Raw genomic sequence first — 20,848 nt, 5'->3', positions numbered from 1 at the left:
GAAAGGAACTACGAGTCTCATAACTTTCTACCAAATGCTGGAAAATATGGATTAATACTTACTACCCATAAGCACATTCCAGGCACAGAACTGCCATTTCGCAGTTGCCATTGGCCGTTTGCACTGGCAACCATTTTGAAAAAGGTGTATGCTTAACTTTACTAGGGTTTGGGACACTTGTGAATCATATATAAATGACTTTCCTGGCCGCGGACTCTGGGGATGAGGTAGATGTTTCAGGCTAGTGCCCAATCTAGTCTGTCGTTTTGCCCTGACCTGACTGTTGAGTACCAAGGAGGAGGGGGGGGGGGGGGGGGGTATGAACATGATGACGGGGGTTCAAGAGAGCTCGTACTCCACATTCCTTGCCCTAGCAAGAGCAGAAAGTTAAAGCCGCATTGTCACCAGTTTACTTCCGGTAGATTACGTTACAATCTCCGATGATTTTTAACGGAAAACGCGAAAAATATTTCAAAATATTAAAAGCAGTGTGTATATTGCAAGTTTCTTCGAGGGTGTGATTGATAATTTAGAGCGGATGGCATGTTAAATATCTCGGATTGTAATAGATTCTTTTGTCTTTTAACGGTTGAGGTTTCCGTCGACAATTCGGCTTTAAGACCAATAAATATACTACTTTGTGGAAAGTGAAAATAAACAATGCACAACACTTTTTTACTGGCAAACATTTTTTTCCAGTGGGACATAGACATGTTTTACTTGCAGTCTTATTGGCTTACATCAAAATAGGAACTAATTGTAGCAAATGTACAAAAAAGAGATGACGTCACTCCAATTAAACTTAGAAGTAGGATAAGCACGTTGGATTATTTACACGTGTCCCTCGAATAACAAAATGAAGAGAATAAGAATTATTTACACTATTTACAATAACAAACTAGGTTAAGAAGTTACAGGATGGTGCGTTTAATTAATTTTCTCTTTGAACTTATCTCGCCGCCGACAAACATCCGGGCATGCGACAAGTGCAGGGATTTTAAAAATGTTTCTACGGACCGTTGCGTTTCTTTATCCAAAAAGTTAAATGGCATCCGATGACCAGATAATAATTTGATTTGCTCGCTATCCCCCTTCTCCACTTCACCATTAAAAATCAAACACTTTGCCCTTTGTCGATAACTTGCAGAATTTTCTGTTGTTCTGGGTAAAAATTCAAATTCATGTGGCAGTTACATTACCTCTTTCGATATTTGAGCGGGAAAACATTGCTTTTTCCTGCCTAGACAAAATTAGTCCCGATCCCAGCACTAGTCGCATGCCCGGGCGTGTGTCGGCGGCGAGATAAGTTCAAAGAGATCATGTCTTATACCAACATCACAGCATTGGCCGTAACTAGGCAGGTTTTCAAACAATGGAATCGAGCGTTGTTTCACTCCCTTCTTATTTTATATAGAACCTAAATACGAAGTTAGGTCCGGAGAGGGCTCGGAGAGATATCGGAGAGGGCTCGGGCTTGTCACGAACACTCAAGAGGCTCTGGTTACACAGTACCGTTCAAATGTTTCGAGACTTCAAAATAACGATCGCTAGGGCTTTTAGACAAGAGAAATATAACAAGGGGCAACCAAGAAGGATTTCGCTAACTCAGAGCACAGGAGACATTTCGGATTAAGATAAGAAATATTTTATCGCTTTGTTAAACATTATTCAACACAAATTGGGGACTGTTTATTTTATAAAGAAATTGCTGACAAAGTATCCTAATTCCCGTGGTTAAATGGTGGTTTCGTTTAGCCTGTTCACCTAAATTGGAAAAATCGTATATTGCAAAGCAAAGGAGGAACAGAGGTTGATAGGTTAAATTATAATAATAAAACCACAAAATTCCTTTCTGCCCTTTCATGCCATCATTTATTATGATAAGATACAAAAATCCTTTATATATGCCCTGAAGCCCGATAAAAATAATCTATAACCACATATTTGAAAAGTCTTAAATTTGCCCTATCGTTTTTTATCATTCCCGAACCCAAACAACCAATTAGTGGTCGTAATTTTAGTTGTTGTCATAAAACAAGTTACCGCTACTCATTATCTTAAATTAAGAAGCCGGTGATATTGCAAAAAGAAACAATAAGCTTAAGGACAACGCAATTAGCCAGCTGGTGTTATCTATCTTTTTCAAGAAACCAAGTCAATGCATTTGATTGGTTGCCTAGTTTCCTCTCATTAAAAGTATGCCTATTATTGGTCCATTCCTCCCCTCATTAGAAATTGCCTAAAAACAACCTAACATCTTTTTAGATGTTAAAAACTTGAAAAACACAGCTTATGCAAGAAGATACAGAGAGGTACGAACTTTGTTCTCTGTTGCCATGATTTATCTCGGTGGGTAAGGTTATTTCTTGGAGGGACATAACGGCTAGATTGTACTTTTATATGTTTTTTTATCCCGGATGGGAAATTCAAAATATTGAAATTAGGAATATTTTGTTTGGAGTCAGATACCTCCGAACTTTGTGATTCCTATGCATAAAATGTGTATTTATAGAGCAAGGGAAGTGCATAGGTTACCTTTCCTGCCCGTGTTAAAGTAATATATTGGCCATACAGAGCAAGTAGAGCGCTATGCAGCAAAATTAACTAAGATACCGGTACACGTAAAAAAAGATGGGATTTTTGGAATTCCATACTTAAATCTGGTTGAAATGTGGGACTGTGTGACGTGATATGTGTTTTGCGTTGTTTGAGCACTTGTTTGTTAACCCATTGTCATGAAGACGATGTCTAGCTATTCTTTCCAATATTGCCTAAATTATAAGAAATCGGGTTGAAATCATTTTGCATCATTCAGATATGCCAAAATCAACCATTTAACGGCTTTACAATGCAAAAAGGTCATAAAAACGTTATAATCATTTTTTTGTAAGAATTTCACCGCTTGAACCACATAGGCTATGGCCATCAAACTTAGAGACAATGAGCATCAGCTTGCAAAGAATTTCCGCCATCTTGGGTCCGCCATGTTGGATTCTTATGATTTTTGAAAAAGAAATGAAAAATCTGGAATTATTACAGAAAAAAGTATTTGCATGCATGTATTACTGCTCATAGTAATGATAAGTGCATAACATTAGCATTTAAAGTGGCATCTAATAAATCTAGTGACATTTATAATAACAGCTTTCAGAGAGCAAAATTTACCCACCCTCCTCCCCAAAAATCCGAGGTAAAAAAATCTAGCGCTGTTGTAAAACTTGTTACCTAAACAAACTTATAGCGTCAAAAGAGGCATTCAAATCTGAGAAACAAGACCAAAATATAAAAAAAATCACCATTTTTTGTTTTTGGGAAACGTATTTGTGAAAAAACGGTTGCCATGGTAACAGGGAGCGTCTCCTCGACATGTCTATTGCATCAAAACGTCCGCAAATAGATTTTAGGAAATGACACCAAGTTTTGGCCTCTTAGCTGCTATGTTTCAGAAGTTATAGTAATTTTCGCGGAGGGGGGCTTAAAGAGCCCCCCCCCCCCCCCACCCCCAGTCTGATAAGCTCCATGTTGTCAATGATGGGACACAAGTTGTACACTTTAAAAAATAAGTATATGATAATAATGTAATGTTTATATATTTTTTAGAAAAACATCATAGAAAAACAATTATTGGTAAACATATCTTTTTTCTTTATCTCAAAATAGAAATTTATTTCCGTCCTTGAGCGCCAAAAATCTTAAACCAGAAACGTTTAATGTATTAAGTGTATACAGTATGTATCCCTGCCTGAAGAAGTCTTATTAAAAGCAGAGTCGAGTACCAGTTTTTGGTGTATTGTATGTATTCAGGGGCTCGTAAGTAGGGGCAATCAACTTCCCCACATTCTGGTACTATATAGGTGTCACGGCGTTTCCTAGAATCCAAAATGGCGGCCGAGAAGTCGTCATATGCCTTCTTATTTCTGAATCCTTTTTGTCGCAGAGAAAGAAACATTCTGTTACTAGCCTTGGACTATATGTTTCTCCATAAGTGGACTCAAACGTTGTTACAAGGACGTTTTTTCTTGCTCTTGTAAAGCAATAAATTCGAAAATAAGTGATCATTTGTTTCGATCTCGAGAGAGGATGATAAAAAAGTATTTAGAGCTTTTCCCAGGCTTATAGAAAATATATTAACAGATTATATAAATGGAGGCTGTTGAAAATGGTACGTACCTTTTCTGATGTTCGAGCTCCACAATGCACATGAGACACGCTTGGGAGATTTTGGGAATGAGAAATCCTTAAAACGTTTTCTATTAAAGGACAGAGTTTTAGAGGCTTTTCCTAAGGCGCGGATCATTGATCGGCGGATCGTTTTTGTAATGTAGGGAAAAAAGTTATACAAGGAAACTGAAAGAGCCTTTTAAGAATGATGCGCGTACGCTAGCTTGTGCACAGGGTCCGCGGGGATTTCTTTTCCAAACAGAAGATATTTTCCTTTCTCAGGGACGTTTTTTTCGAGGTGCCGAAAAAACGACAGTGCTATAAGCAAGTGTACAAAAACCCTAGTGTTGACGGTACTAGCGTCTAGCCCCAAACCTGACGTAAGCCAGAATTATTCTACTATTCTAACGATCAGAAGGTTTTGAGCGCCATATCCCTAGACGCCAGCCACCACTGCCGATCTATATTAGTTTGAAATTCATTTTTTTTTTACATAATGAAAATATTATTCATGAAACGCTATTAGCTAGGGTTTTCGGCTTCATACGACCGAGTGGTTGGAAGTCAAGGGAGTCTGCCGGCTCCCCCGCTTTGGCCCATAACTAGCATGAGGTAGAGCGAGGCTTTCGCCTCGGAAACAATTGTGATAATTTGATTTTAAAAATAACATTGGGCCGTAACAAATAGATAAACAAATGATTCGAGTTGTCATGGTATATTTTATCAACGCACAACAGGCTACGAAAAATCTCCCTCATCGGTGGGGCCTATTAATTACAGCCGCGCTGGTTGAATTAAGCTCTGTAGCCCCTATAATACTTAGAGAACTCATTGAAAAAAAAATCCAAGAAAATTTATGTGCACCACCTATTTGTGCTTATTTGATGTATGAAAATCAGTCATATTTGCATGTTAGCAAGTGGGATGTAAAAAAGCCGCGTGGCGCCTGGGTTCCAGTAGGTTTTCCTTCATCTTCAAGTGTAGCTTTTTATATCTATTTATATATTTTTTGGGCTCGGAATTCGATAGAATACAGCTATAAATCGTTTTCAAATATTTGCGTTTGGATCTTTTTTTTGTATTAAAATCTTACCACAGGGTACCCGCAACACAATATATTTTTTTTAAATAATTGCTTTTTATCTATGGATCCGCTAATGGTACCGGTGGGCACCGGTCTCAATATTGATTACCATCCTCTAGGCTATATTTATACCAAGTTTGGTATAGATTGAGCTCTTTTTGTGCGCTAAGCGACCCGACTATATCTCTTGAAAGAAACATTGTTTCACAACCAAACTCAGTAGGTGTCATGTTGGTGTCAAGGGGTGTGTTACAATATTGTCACGTGATTGTGACGTCATCAATGACGTCACTTTAAGCAAAACTATCCCGATGTCATATCTATATTCATATCTTCTAAACGAAACATCATATGACAACCAAACTTGGTATGTGTCATGTATGTGTCAAGGGGGGGTGCACCAATTTTGTCACGTGATTGTGACGTCATCGATGACGTCACTAGAAGCAAAATATGTTGACGTCATCAAAATAAAAAATATTTATATTTCACGAAGGAAACATCGTATGGCAACCAAACTCGGTAGGTGTCATGTTGGTGTCAAGGGGGGTGCACCAATGTGGTCACGTGATTGTGACGACATCGATGATGTCTTTAAAAGCAAAAAACGTGATGAAAAGCATAAAAATTCATATCTCTTGAAAGAAACATTGTTTCACAACCAAACTTGGCAGGTGTCATGTTGGTGTCAAGGGGGGTGCACGGATATAGTCACGTGATTTGTGACGTCATCGATGACGTCACTAATATTCTTATCTCATGAACGAAACATCATGACAACCAATCTTGGTATGTGTCACGAAGCTGTCATGGGGGGTGTACCAATATAGTCACGTGATTGTGACGTCATCGATGAAGCACAAATGGGCTGACGTCATCAAAATAAAAAACATATTTATATTTCATTTTAAAAAAAACATCGTATAACAACCAAACTCGGTAGGTGTCATGTTGTGTCAAGGGGGTGCTCCAATGTGGTCACGTGATTGTGACGTCATCAATGTAGAAAACATTCATATATCGTGAAAGAAACATTGTATAACAACCAAACTTGATAGATGTCATGTATGTGTCAAGGGCGGTGCGAAGATATGGTCACGTGATGCGTGACGTCATTGATGACGTCATTAAAAGTAAAATTTACCTGACGTCGAAACATCGTATGACAGCTTAACTTGTTATGTGTGTGTTATGTGGGGGAAAGGGGGTTTAACAAATTGGGCGCGTGATTTTATGTGAAATTGTTGAAATTGTCAAAAACAGAAATATAATAATATTTAAAATTTAAATTATTAAGCGAGAATAAACAAAAAGATTTGGTCGTTTGGAGCTCCGCTTTTAGGCAATACCTAAATCTATATTACTGCCATTTAATTTAATCATATACTGTACAATGTATTTTTCATTCTTTTGATCTCTGAAAAATTTTATCTTTTTATTTTGCTATATGTTGCAGGGCCGTAGCAGGGGGTGGGGCTCTTGGGGCATGTGCCTCCCCCCCCAATATTTTCAAAAATTATAAGGAGATGGCCAAAAGGGGCGTGCTTGTGCCTCCCCCAATAGTTTTTAATGTTTCTGTAATGTGCTCTGTTTTGTACCTATAGAGTTTTTACAGTGAACTAATAAACGTAGGTAAATGCAGCAAACTATTTGTGGCCTCTTTTCATTTCAGCACAGCGCCATGATCGTTTCTAAAGTGATGCTGTCAATGTTTCTGTTGCTATGGCGACATATCTATGCAGATGTTTGCGATGGCTTCTTTGAACTGCCGAATTCCATGCTACATGGTCACGTGATCGAGACAATAACTACAACCAAGAAAGTCTGTCGAATGACTTGCAATAGGAACAGCGCTTGTTATTCGATAAACTACATCCCTCAGAAGTAAGCAAGAGACGGACAGACAGACAGACAGACAGACAGACATTGAATCTTTTTTTTTTTTGCTTAAAAAGATCGCAATGCCAGTTGAGTGGTGCTACACACTTCGCGTTTCCGGCTCACTTCACACCTGGCGCAGCGCCTGGAGCATTCTACGCTATAGTTAAGCCGCTGACCAACTGCAGTAACGATCTTTGCAGTAGTGGTATGGCATGCATGATGAGGGAAGGCGGGAAGGCGTACAGATGCGGTAAGATATAAGAGAGGGCGGGAAGGCGTACAGATGCGGTAAGATATAAGAGAGGGCGGGAAGGCGTACAAATGCGGTAAGATATGAAAAAATAGGAAAGCTAGAAATGTAGTAAGATATAAGAAACGGGCGCGAAAAAAGGAAGATTTTTTAAATATTTTACGTCTTTTAGATTTTTTTTAGGTAATTTAATACCTCAAAAAAAGCTTGAATTCCGAGGAAATGCTGCCCTTTTGCAAAGTAATTGATTGCCATTGCCAGTCTCACGAGTCAACAAATCCCCGTTTCCAAAAATGAGTCAATTTTCTACAAATTTTGCCTGTCTGCTCACTTTATAGGTATAGATACAATCCATTTTAACGAAAAATAATGTTTTTTGAACATTAATAGAGAACAGCGGAGCTTTTAGCCTATTTTTTTGAATAAGTAGGGATTTTTAGAGAAGAAGATTTTAGAGAACTAAAATGTAGTAGTGTAGTAGTAATGTATCTAGATCTAGTAATGTATCTAGATCTAGTAATGTATCTAGATCTAGTAATGTATTCTAGTAATGTATCTAGATCTAGTAATGTATCTAGATCTAGTAATGTATCTGGATCTAGTAATGTATCTGGATCTAGTAATGTATCTAGATCTAGTAATGTATCTAGATCTAGTGATGTATCTAGATCTAGTGATGTATCTAGATCTAGTAATGTATCTAGATCTAGTAATGTATCTGGATCTAGTAATGTATCCAGATCTAGTAATGTATCCAGATCTAGTAATGTATCTAGATCTAGTAATGTATCTAGATCTAGTGATGTATCTAGATCTAGTGATGTATCTAGATCTAGTAATGTATCTAGATCTAGTAATGTATCTAGATCTAGTAATGTATCTAGATCTAGTGATGTATCTAGATCTAGTAATGTATCTAGATCTAGTAATGTATCTAGATCTAGTAATGTATCTAGATCTAGTAATGTATCTAGATCTAGTAATGTATCTAGATCTAGTAATGTATCTGGATCTAGTAATGTATCTGGATCTAGTAATGTATCTAGATCTAGTAATGTATCTAGATCTAGTGATGTATCTAGATCTAGTAATGTATCTAGATCTAGTAATGTATCTGGATCTAGTAATGTATCTAGATCTAGTAATGTATCCAGATCTAGTAATGTATCTAGATCTAGTAATGTATCTAGATCTAGTAATGTATCTAGATCTAGTAATGTATCTAGATCTAGTGATGTATCTAGATCTAGTCATGTCTCTAGATCTAGTAATGTATCCAGATCTAGTAATGTATCTAGATCTAGTGATGTATCTAGACCTAGTAATGTATCTAGATCTAGTGATGTATCTAGATCTAGTAATGTATCCAGATCTAGTAATGTATCCAGATCTAGTAATGTATCCAGATCTAGTAATGTATCCAGATCTAGTAATGTATCTAGATCTAGTAATGTATCTAGATCTAGTATTGTATCCAGATCTAGTAATGTATCTAGATCTAGTGATGTATCCAGATCTAGTAATGTATCTAGATCTAGTAATGAATCTAGATCTAGTAATGTATCCAGATCTAGTAATGTATCTAGATCTAGTGATGTATCTAGATCTAGTAATGTATCTAGACCTAGTGATGTATCTAGATCTAGTAATGTATCTAGATCTAGTAATGTATCCAGATCTAGTAATGTATCTAGACCTAGTAATGTATCTAGATCTAGTAATGTATTCTAGTAATGTATCTAGATCTAGTAATGTATCCAGATCTAGTAATGTATCTAGATCTAGTAATGTATCTAGATCTAGTAATGTATTCTAGTAATGTATCTAGATCTAGTAATGTATCTAGATCTAGTAATGTATTCTAGTAATGTATCTAGATCTAGTGATGTATCTAGATCTAGTAATGTATTCTAGTAATGTATCTAGATCTAGTAATGTATCTAGATCTAGTAATGTATCTAGATCTAGTAATGTATTCTAGTAATGTATCTAGATCTAGTAATGTATCTAGATCTAGTAATGTATCTAGATCTAGTAATGTATCTGGATCTAGTAATGTATCTAGATCTAGTAATGTATCTAGATCTAGTAATGTATCTAGATCTAGTAATGTATCTAGATCTAGTGATGTATCTAGATCTAGTAATGTATCTAGATCTAGTAATGTATCTGGATCTAGTAATGTATCTAGATCTAGTAATGTATCCAGATCTAGTAATGTATCTAGATCTAGTGATGTATCCAGATCTAGTAATGTATCTAGATCTAGTAATGTATCTAGATCTAGTAATGTATCTAGATCTAGTAATGTATCTAGATCTAGTAATGTATCTAGATCTAGTAATGTATCCAGATCTAGTAATGTATCCAGATCTAGTAATGTATCTAGATCTAGTAATGTATCTAGGTCTAGTAATTTATCTAGATCTAGTAATGTATCTAGATCTAGTAATGTATCTAGATCTAGTAATGTATCTGGATCTAGTAATGTATCTAGATCTAGTAATGTATCTAGATCTAGTAATGTATCTAGATCTAGTAATGTATCTAGATCTAGTAATGTATCTAGATCTAGTGATGTATCTAGATCTAGTGATGTATCTAGATCTAGTAATATATCTAGATCTAGTAATGTATCTAGATCTAGTAATGTATCTAGATCTAGTGATGTATCTAGATCTAGTAATGTATCTAGATCTAGTAATGTATCTAGATCTAGTAATGTATCTAGATCTAGTAATGTATCTAGATCTAGTAATGTATCTAGATCTAGTAATGTATCTGGATCTAGTAATGTATCTGGATCTAGTAATGTATCTAGATCTAGTAATGTATCTAGATCTAGTGATGTATCTAGATCTAGTAATGTATCTAGATCTAGTAATGTATCTGGATCTAGTAATGTATCTAGATCTAGTAATGTATCCAGATCTAGTAATGTATCTAGATCTAGTAATGTATCTAGATCTAGTAATGTATCTAGATCTAGTAATGTATCTAGATCTAGTGATGTATCTAGATCTAGTAATGTATCTAGATCTAGTAATGTATCCAGATCTAGTAATGTATCTAGATCTAGTGATGTATCTAGACCTAGTAATGTATCTAGATCTAGTGATGTATCTAGATCTAGTAATGTATCCAGATCTAGTAATGTATCCAGATCTAGTAATGTATCCAGATCTAGTAATGTATCCAGATCTAGTAATGTATCTAGATCTAGTAATGTATCTAGATCTAGTATTGTATCCAGATCTAGTAATGTATCTAGATCTAGTGATGTATCCAGATCTAGTAATGTATCTAGATCTAGTAATGAATCTAGGTCTAGTAATGTATCCAGATCTAGTAATGTATCTAGATCTAGTGATGTATCTAGATCTAGTAATGTATCTAGACCTAGTGATGTATCTAGATCTAGTAATGTATCTAGATCTAGTAATGTATCCAGATCTAGTAATGTATCTAGACCTAGTAATGTATCTAGATCTAGTAATGTATTCTAGTAATGTATCTAGATCTAGTAATGTATCCAGATCTAGTAATGTATCTAGATCTAGTAATGTATCTAGATCTAGTAATGTATTCTAGTAATGTATCTAGATCTAGTAATGTATCTAGATCTAGTAATGTATTCTAGTAATGTATCTAGATCTAGTGATGTATCTAGATCTAGTAATGTATTCTAGTAATGTATCTAGATCTAGTAATGTATCTAGATCTAGTAATGTATCTAGATCTAGTAATGTATTCTAGTAATGTATCTAGATCTAGTAATGTATCTAGATCTAGTAATGTATCTAGATCTAGTAATGTATCTGGATCTAGTAATGTATCTAGATCTAGTAATGTATCTAGATCTAGTAATGTATCTAGATCTAGTAATGTATCTAGATCTAGTGATGTATCTAGATCTAGTAATGTATCTAGATCTAGTAATGTATCTGGATCTAGTAATGTATCTAGATCTAGTAATGTATCCAGATCTAGTAATGTATCTAGATCTAGTGATGTATCCAGATCTAGTAATGTATCTAGATCTAGTAATGTATCTAGATCTAGTAATGTATCTAGATCTAGTAATGTATCTAGATCTAGTAATGTATCTAGATCTAGTAATGTATCCAGATCTAGTAATGTATCCAGATCTAGTAATGTATCTAGATCTAGTAATGTATCTAGGTCTAGTAATGTATCTAGATCTAGTGATGTATCTAGATCTAGTAATGTATCTAGACCTAGTGATGTATCTAGATCTAGTAATGTATCTAGATCTAGTAATGTATCCAGATCTAGTAATGTATCTAGACCTAGTAATGTATCTAGATCTAGTAATGTATTCTAGTAATGTATCTAGATCTAGTAATGTATCCAGATCTAGTAATGTATCTAGATCTAGTAATGTATCTAGATCTAGTAATGTATTCTAGTAATGTATCTAGATCTAGTAATGTATCTAGATCTAGTAATGTATTCTAGTAATGTATCTAGATCTAGTGATGTATCTAGATCTAGTAATGTATTCTAGTAATGTATCTAGATCTAGTAATGTATCTAGATCTAGTAATGTATCTAGATCTAGTAATGTATTCTAGTAATGTATCTAGATCTAGTAATGTATCTAGATCTAGTAATGTATCTAGATCTAGTAATGTATCTGGATCTAGTAATGTATCTAGATCTAGTAATGTATCTAGATCTAGTAATGTATCTAGATCTAGTAATGTATCTAGATCTAGTGATGTATCTAGATCTAGTAATGTATCTAGATCTAGTAATGTATCTGGATCTAGTAATGTATCTAGATCTAGTAATGTATCCAGATCTAGTAATGTATCTAGATCTAGTGATGTATCCAGATCTAGTAATGTATCTAGATCTAGTAATGTATCTAGATCTAGTAATGTATCTAGATCTAGTAATGTATCTAGATCTAGTAATGTATCTAGATCTAGTAATGTATCCAGATCTAGTAATGTATCCAGATCTAGTAATGTATCTAGATCTAGTAATGTATCTAGGTCTAGTAATTTATCTAGATCTAGTAATGTATCTAGATCTAGTGATGTATCTAGATCTAGTAATGTATGTAGATCTAGTAATGTATCTAGATCTAGTGATGTATCTAGATCTAGTAATGTATCTAGATCTAGTAATGTATCTAGACCTAGTAATGTATCTATATCTAGTAATGTATCCAGATCTAGTAATGTATCTAGATCTAGTAATGTATCTAGATCTAGTAATGTATCTAGATCTAGTAATGTATCTAGATCTAATAATGTATCTAGATCTAGTGATGTATCAAGACCTAGTAATGTATCTAGATCTAGTAATGTATCTAGATCTAGTAATGTATCCAGATCTAGTAATGTATCTAGATCTAGTGATGTATCAAGACCTAGTAATGTATCTAGATCTAGTAATGTATCTAGATCTAGTAATGTATCTAGATCTAGTAATGTATCCAGATCTAGTAATATATCTAATTTTTTGAATAAGTAGGGATTTTGGGGGAAGAAGTTTTTAGAGAATTGTTTCAGGATTTTAGGATTTACTTTTTGAAGTATAATCGGCCAAAAATTTAGACCACTTTTTTCAGTAATGTATCTAGCTCTAGTAATGTATCTAGATCTAGTAATGTATCTAGATCTAGTAATGTATCTAGATCTAGTAATGTATCTAGATCTAGTAATGTATCTGGATCTAGTAATGTATCTGGATCTAGTAATGTATCTAGATCTAGTAATGTATCTAGATCTAGTGATGTATCTAGATCTAGTAATGTATCTAGATCTAGTAATGTATCTGGATCTAGTAATGTATCTAGATCTAGTAATGTATCCAGATCTAGTAATGTATCTAGATCTAGTAATGTATCTAGATCTAGTAATGTATCTAGATCTAGTAATGTATCTAGATCTAGTGATGTATCTAGATCTAGTCATGTCTCTAGATCTAGTAATGTATCCAGATCTAGTAATGTATCTAGATCTAGTGATGTATCTAGACCTAGTAATGTATCTAGATCTAGTGATGTATCTAGATCTAGTAATGTATCCAGATCTAGTAATGTATCCAGATCTAGTAATGTATCCAGATCTAGTAATGTATCCAGATCTAGTAATGTATCTAGATCTAGTAATGTATCTAGATCTAGTATTGTATCCAGATCTAGTAATGTATCTAGATCTAGTGATGTATCCAGATCTAGTAATGTATCTAGATCTAGTAATGAATCTAGATCTAGTAATGTATCCAGATCTAGTAATGTATCTAGATCTAGTGATGTATCTAGATCTAGTAATGTATCTAGACCTAGTGATGTATCTAGATCTAGTAATGTATCTAGATCTAGTAATGTATCCAGATCTAGTAATGTATCTAGACCTAGTAATGTATCTAGATCTAGTAATGTATTCTAGTAATGTATCTAGATCTAGTAATGTATCCAGATCTAGTAATGTATCTAGATCTAGTAATGTATCTAGATCTAGTAATGTATTCTAGTAATGTATCTAGATCTAGTAATGTATCTAGATCTAGTAATGTATTCTAGTAATGTATCTAGATCTAGTGATGTATCTAGATCTAGTAATGTATTCTAGTAATGTATCTAGATCTAGTAATGTATCTAGATCTAGTAATGTATCTAGATCTAGTAATGTATTCTAGTAATGTATCTAGATCTAGTAATGTATCTAGATCTAGTAATGTATCTAGATCTAGTAATGTATCTGGATCTAGTAATGTATCTAGATCTAGTAATGTATCTAGATCTAGTAATGTATCTAGATCTAGTAATGTATCTAGATCTAGTGATGTATCTAGATCTAGTAATGTATCTAGATCTAGTAATGTATCTGGATCTAGTAATGTATCTAGATCTAGTAATGTATCCAGATCTAGTAATGTATCTAGATCTAGTGATGTATCCAGATCTAGTAATGTATCTAGATCTAGTAATGTATCTAGATCTAGTAATGTATCTAGATCTAGTAATGTATCTAGATCTAGTAATGTATCTAGATCTAGTAATGTATCCAGATCTAGTAATGTATCCAGATCTAGTAATGTATCTAGATCTAGTAATGTATCTAGGTCTAGTAATTTATCTAGATCTAGTAATGTATCTAGATCTAGTAATGTATCTAGATCTAGTAATGTATCTGGATCTAGTAATGTATCTAGATCTAGTAATGTATCTAGATCTAGTAATGTATCTAGATCTAGTAATGTATCTAGATCTAGTAATGTATCTAGATCTAGTGATGTATCTAGATCTAGTGATGTATCTAGATCTAGTAATATATCTAGATCTAGTAATGTATCTAGATCTAGTAATGTATCTAGATCTAGTGATGTATCTAGATCTAGTAATGTATCTAGATCTAGTAATGTATCTAGATCTAGTAATGTATCTAGATCTAGTAATGTATCTAGATCTAGTAATGTATCTAGATCTAGTAATGTATCTGGATCTAGTAATGTATCTGGATCTAGTAATGTATCTAGATCTAGTAATGTATCTAGATCTAGTGATGTATCTAGATCTAGTAATGTATCTAGATCTAGTAATGTATCTGGATCTAGTAATGTATCTAGATCTAGTAATGTATCCAGATCTAGTAATGTATCTAGATCTAGTAATGTATCTAGATCTAGTAATGTATCTAGATCTAGTAATGTATCTAGATCTAGTGATGTATCTAGATCTAGTAATGTATCTAGATCTAGTAATGTATCCAGATCTAGTAATGTATCTAGATCTAGTGATGTATCTAGACCTAGTAATGTATCTAGATCTAGTGATGTATCTAGATCTAGTAATGTATCCAGATCTAGTAATGTATCCAGATCTAGTAATGTATCCAGATCTAGTAATGTATCCAGATCTAGTAATGTATCTAGATCTAGTAATGTATCTAGATCTAGTATTGTATCCAGATCTAGTAATGTATCTAGATCTAGTGATGTATCCAGATCTAGTAATGTATCTAGATCTAGTAATGAATCTAGGTCTAGTAATGTATCCAGATCTAGTAATGTATCTAGATCTAGTGATGTATCTAGATCTAGTAATGTATCTAGACCTAGTGATGTATCTAGATCTAGTAATGTATCTAGATCTAGTAATGTATCCAGATCTAGTAATGTATCTAGACCTAGTAATGTATCTAGATCTAGTAATGTATTCTAGTAATGTATCTAGATCTAGTAATGTATCCAGATCTAGTAATGTATCTAGATCTAGTAATGTATCTAGATCTAGTAATGTATTCTAGTAATGTATCTAGATCTAGTAATGTATCTAGATCTAGTAATGTATTCTAGTAATGTATCTAGATCTAGTGATGTATCTAGATCTAGTAATGTATTCTAGTAATGTATCTAGATCTAGTAATGTATCTAGATCTAGTAATGTATCTAGATCTAGTAATGTATTCTAGTAATGTATCTAGATCTAGTAATGTATCTAGATCTAGTAATGTATCTAGATCTAGTAATGTATCTGGATCTAGTAATGTATCTAGATCTAGTAATGTATCTAGATCTAGTAATGTATCTAGATCTAGTAATGTATCTAGATCTAGTGATGTATCTAGATCTAGTAATGTATCTAGATCTAGTAATGTATCTGGATCTAGTAATGTATCTAGATCTAGTAATGTATCCAGATCTAGTAATGTATCTAGATCTAGTGATGTATCCAGATCTAGTAATGTATCTAGATCTAGTAATGTATCTAGATCTAGTAATGTATCTAGATCTAGTAATGTATCTAGATCTAGTAATGTATCTAGATCTAGTAATGTATCCAGATCTAGTAATGTATCCAGATCTAGTAATGTATCTAGATCTAGTAATGTATCTAGGTCTAGTAATGTATCTAGATCTAGTGATGTATCTAGATCTAGTAATGTATCTAGACCTAGTGATGTATCTAGATCTAGTAATGTATCTAGATCTAGTAATGTATCCAGATCTAGTAATGTATCTAGACCTAGTAATGTATCTAGATCTAGTAATGTATTCTAGTAATGTATCTAGATCTAGTAATGTATCCAGATCTAGTAATGTATCTAGATCTAGTAATGTATCTAGATCTAGTAATGTATTCTAGTAATGTATCTAGATCTAGTAATGTATCTAGATCTAGTAATGTATTCTAGTAATGTATCTAGATCTAGTGATGTATCTAGATCTAGTAATGTATTCTAGTAATGTATCTAGATCTAGTAATGTATCTAGATCTAGTAATGTATCTAGATCTAGTAATGTATTCTAGTAATGTATCTAGATCTAGTAATGTATCTAGATCTAGTAATGTATCTAGATCTAGTAATGTATCTGGATCTAGTAATGTATCTAGATCTAGTAATGTATCTAGATCTAGTAATGTATCTAGATCTAGTAATGTATCTAGATCTAGTGATGTATCTAGATCTAGTAATGTATCTAGATCTAGTAATGTATCTGGATCTAGTAATGTATCTAGATCTAGTAATGTATCCAGATCTAGTAATGTATCTAGATCTAGTGATGTATCCAGATCTAGTAATGTATCTAGATCTAGTAATGTATCTAGATCTAGTAATGTATCTAGATCTAGTAATGTATCTAGATCTAGTAATGTATCTAGATCTAGTAATGTATCCAGATCTAGTAATGTATCCAGATCTAGTAATGTATCTAGATCTAGTAATGTATCTAGGTCTAGTAATTTATCTAGATCTAGTAATGTATCTAGATCTAGTGATGTATCTAGATCTAGTAATGTATGTAGATCTAGTAATGTATCTAGATCTAGTGATGTATCTAGATCTAGTAATGTATCTAGATCTAGTAATGTATCTAGACCTAGTAATGTATCTATATCTAGTAATGTATCCAGATCTAGTAATGTATCTAGATCTAGTAATGTATCTAGATCTAGTAATGTATCTAGATCTAGTAATGTATCTAGATCTAATAATGTATCTAGATCTAGTGATGTATCAAGACCTAGTAATGTATCTAGATCTAGTAATGTATCTAGATCTAGTAATGTATCCAGATCTAGTAATGTATCTAGATCTAGTGATGTATCAAGACCTAGTAATGTATCTAGATCTAGTAATGTATCTAGATCTAGTAATGTATCTAGATCTAGTAATGTATCCAGATCTAGTAATATATCTAATTTTTTGAATAAGTAGGGATTTTGGGGGAAGAAGTTTTTAGAGAATTGTTTCAGGATTTTAGGATTTACTTTTTGAAGTATAATCGGCCAAAAATTTAGACCACTTTTTTCAGTAATGTATCTAGCTCTAGTAATGTATCTAGACCTACGTAAAAATGTCGGGAAGGTGGCAAATTCAGCAAAAGGTGGCGGGTAGCATGAATGCGGTCCTTTCCTGATTATTTTTGTGTTGGTGGGGGGAGGGATGGGGGTGGGACTTGCCTTCAGTTCCTTGCCTTGCTTTGTGATACCTTGCCTTTCTTTATGATACATTAATCTTTGCAGTGCACCAGGACCAGATCTACGTGCGATCATCGGAGCTTACTGGAGAGATCAGATTGGACGGTATAAGCTTCCATTTAGTAAAAGTAAGGCCAATTTTTAAAGAAAGGTAAAAGTAAGGCCAATTCTTAAAATAACTTGCCGTCTCGGGGCTTTTGTCTACTTTGAAACCTGTTTTTCGCCATTTTAAAACTGTTAAGAGTTCATTTGGTAAGCTTAAGCATTCTTAAAAGCTCTTTAAGGTAAAATGCCACCTTAACTAGAATAGTTTCCGAGCTGGGAACAGTCTGATATACTGCATGGAGCACAGGGTACCACCAGAATTTAACAAAATGCTCATGCGTCTCAATAAAACACAGGGTACCCACCACAATTAGCTTGGAGGGTGTCCAAAGGTTAAGAACAAGGTGATCATTAATGTTTCCAGGGGGGTTGGATTGGGTGGATATCCACCCCCATTTTTGAGCAAAAAGAAATATTAAAAAGTCACTTTCTTTGAAAAAACTACGGCGAAGGTACTGTCCATGTTTCATCTCCTGCTTGAGTTTGCTAACACGACAAATTCAGTTCAGCTTGAAGTATTGTTGGATCTATGTGACCTACCACGAACCACTGGATCAGATACAAGCCGTCTATCCGGCCATTATCCACCCCCTATTTTGAAATCCTGGATCCGCCCCTGGTTTTAGTATGGAAAAGCTAGTCTAGAGTGTTGTTCATTATGTGAGTACCGAAATTTTGAATAAAACAACTCGTTTTTCGGAAAGATGGTGGGCGAACTCTTTACTCAGTAAAGCAACTGGCGCTCGTGTGGCATTGTGGGGCGGTCACACAATACTCGCATTACTACATGTACGGGATAGGGCTAGCAGCTGACTGAATCAGTTAGCCTCTTGGGAAAGTTCTTTGAATTTACTCAGAGCCACCTTAGCAGGACTAAGCACTAGATCATCAAAGGTAGACAGTCTATTAGCATCAGCTTCATCTTGCGTAAGTAACGACCAATGCCATTCGCTACGGCTGTGTTGTTATGGTATTTGGAAAAGCTGACATCATGCTTGAGTAGCATGTTCCCTGTTTCTCTACCATACTGCTGTAGAATTCACTACGAGCCTTGTTACTCATGCAAGCAGCGTGATTCATTAGTTACCCTGCTAATAGAGACTTTTCCCTAGTGTTTCTCGGTTGTACTTGTATTTGCGGTTTTAGCTACTCGCGTTGTTTTGGTCGTTTTGTGCACAGATACAAACGAACAACGCGAAAACCCCCGAAACGCGAATCAGCAAGTAAAGTGTGTTTTTAAAAAGCAAAGCTCTGCTAGCAGGGTTATTCATTAGTCTGTTAAAAAATAGAAATTTTCAACATCCTGACATGTGTTAAAATGTGCTCTTGGAAACGAATTGCGTTATCAAAAGGGGCTTTTAAGGGTGTGCGATAGGGGTGTGTGGAGGCTTGATACAATGGTATAGTTGCATGCCACACCCTGCGTCCATTGCATTGTTGTTTATACTAACACCATCATATCAAGCTTGTGTTGCTCTTCATTTTTGTTTTTCAACCGGCCATCAGCTCAAAGGAGTTCTATAGAAGAGTCATTTTATTGCTATTTTGGCAGCGAAACGCTATCTAAAACGATTTGTTTTTTAAATACAAGGAGTGCTGTCTTTTGTGGCTTACGAACACACTTATTACAACACGCATTTCCGCGCACTCACCCCATTCCCTCGTTTAACATTTAGACGAAGCATAATGCTTGCCATCTTTGCTTAGAGATGTTGACGTGTCCCTTCCTTTGTTACAGATAGTAGATGGCATTCACATCAATCGCGGTCACAACTTCGTCTCCTTCGACTGCGCAAGTAATCACATCATATCTAATGCCACCTTCGACACGCACGGTGACTCTAGCGCAGGCTCTAAGATTGTGAATTACATCAATGGCCTCCCGAATGACGTTATGGTTGCCATAGCAGTGGTGGACGACGGAAGTCAATATTTATCCAGTGCAGCAAGGGCAGCCATCTCAAGCCTGGGGGCGACCAGCACCTTCCTCTCACTGAGGCAGACGTACGCGTTTATTGGTTACAAGGGACACACGAAACCTTTGTGGATCAAGGAAGCAAAAAATAACGAAGGGGTCGACTCTGAAGTGACTGTCAAATGCAAATGTAAAACATGCTAGAAGCGAGTATTTAATCACATAACATAACAAAGTAAAGTTTGATATTCTAAACAGCGCCCCAACAGATATAGCTGAGTACCAGAGAACCCAAGAGTGCATGTAGTGGAGAAATAGGAACTTCCCACTAAAAGCGTCACCTCGTCCTTTTTGAGAGTTGGGATTTAAGCATCATTGTCTGTTTTGTACTCTAAACTAACGGCAGAAAGCTGGATGACATTTCACTAACATTTTACTAAACGCAGATCTAATTATTCCATTGTATATCGCTGTGACAAATTGTCAAAGCGTTCTGTTCAGAAGACTGGATTAATAAATAATCTAGAAAACGTTGGCTTCTTTTTCTGTGAACCCCAAAACATACACTTTCTAATAGAAAAGCCTATAATCTCTCAGATACCCCCTAAAAATACCTCAAGCCCGGTTTTGACCCCTAGTAAAACCGTTACAGTAAAGCAGTCTTTCCTATTTTTGTTAACTTTGGTCATGACCAATCTTTCATCTACATAACAGTATTGGCTTGCAAAACGTCTTCGCATCACTGGTAAACATTGCTGAGAGAAATTAGCCGTGGATTTTCAACGGGAAAATAAAGGGATTCGAGAAGTATCCTCACGGCCACACAGACATGTGATGTGAAAATGTATTTTTGTACTTTTATGATCAGGTCCTTTCTTGTGTTAGATTAAAAAGCTGACGAAATTGCAAAAAGTAAATATAAGTTTCAGGATTATGCAATTAATCAGTAATTTTTTTTAAAATTCCATTAAGAAAATTAGCACCTGCCCC

At 34.7% G+C, this 20,848-nt stretch overlaps 1 protein-coding gene across 4 annotated transcripts; it reads left to right on the top strand.

Annotated features, from left to right (window-relative positions):
• Window positions 1-1,315: 1,315 nt before the first annotated feature.
• On the top strand, window positions 1,316-20,388 carry LOC116616559. Of its 4 annotated transcripts, none has more exons than XM_032378512.2 (5): window positions 1,316-1,634; window positions 6,918-7,129; window positions 7,201-7,376; window positions 17,884-17,966; window positions 19,682-20,388. In XM_032378512.2, exons 2-5 carry the CDS (start codon window positions 6,927-6,929, stop codon window positions 20,060-20,062), a joined length of 843 nt encoding a protein of 280 aa, XP_032234403.2. In that variant the 5' UTR covers window positions 1,316-1,634; window positions 6,918-6,926; the 3' UTR covers window positions 20,063-20,388. The 4 variants fall into 4 exon arrangements, 3 of the variants coding, with proteins under 3 accessions (XP_032234403.2, XP_032234402.2, XP_032234404.2); XR_007305295.1 differs by lacking the exon at window positions 1,316-1,634 and adding an exon at window positions 1,664-2,312 and having other exon boundaries at window positions 7,201-7,414; XM_032378511.2 differs by lacking the exon at window positions 1,316-1,634 and adding an exon at window positions 1,681-2,312.
• The last annotated feature ends 460 nt before the right edge of the window (window positions 20,389-20,848 follow it).

Source organism: Nematostella vectensis, chromosome 12 (genome assembly GCF_932526225.1).
Source record: "Nematostella vectensis chromosome 12, jaNemVect1.1, whole genome shotgun sequence".
Taxonomy (NCBI): Eukaryota; Metazoa; Cnidaria; class Anthozoa; order Actiniaria; family Edwardsiidae; genus Nematostella; species Nematostella vectensis.
Note: the sequence above shows the minus strand (reverse complement) of the source record. Positions and strands in the feature narration are given on the sequence as shown.

What these genes read in the sequence shown, in the direction of transcription:
- LOC116616559 (XM_032378512.2), top strand. Translation starts at nt 6,927, where the DNA reads ATGATCGTTTCTAAAGTGATGCTGTCAATGTTTCTGTTGCTATGGCGA. An exon ending in ATAAACTACATCCCTCAGAA is followed by an intron (nt 7,130 to 7,200) that starts GTAAGCAAGAGA and finishes TTGCTTAAAAAG; the next exon opens with ATCGCAATGCCAGTTGAGTG. An exon ending in TAAGCTTCCATTTAGTAAAA is followed by an intron (nt 17,967 to 19,681) that starts GTAAGGCCAATT and finishes CCTTTGTTACAG; the next exon opens with ATAGTAGATGGCATTCACAT.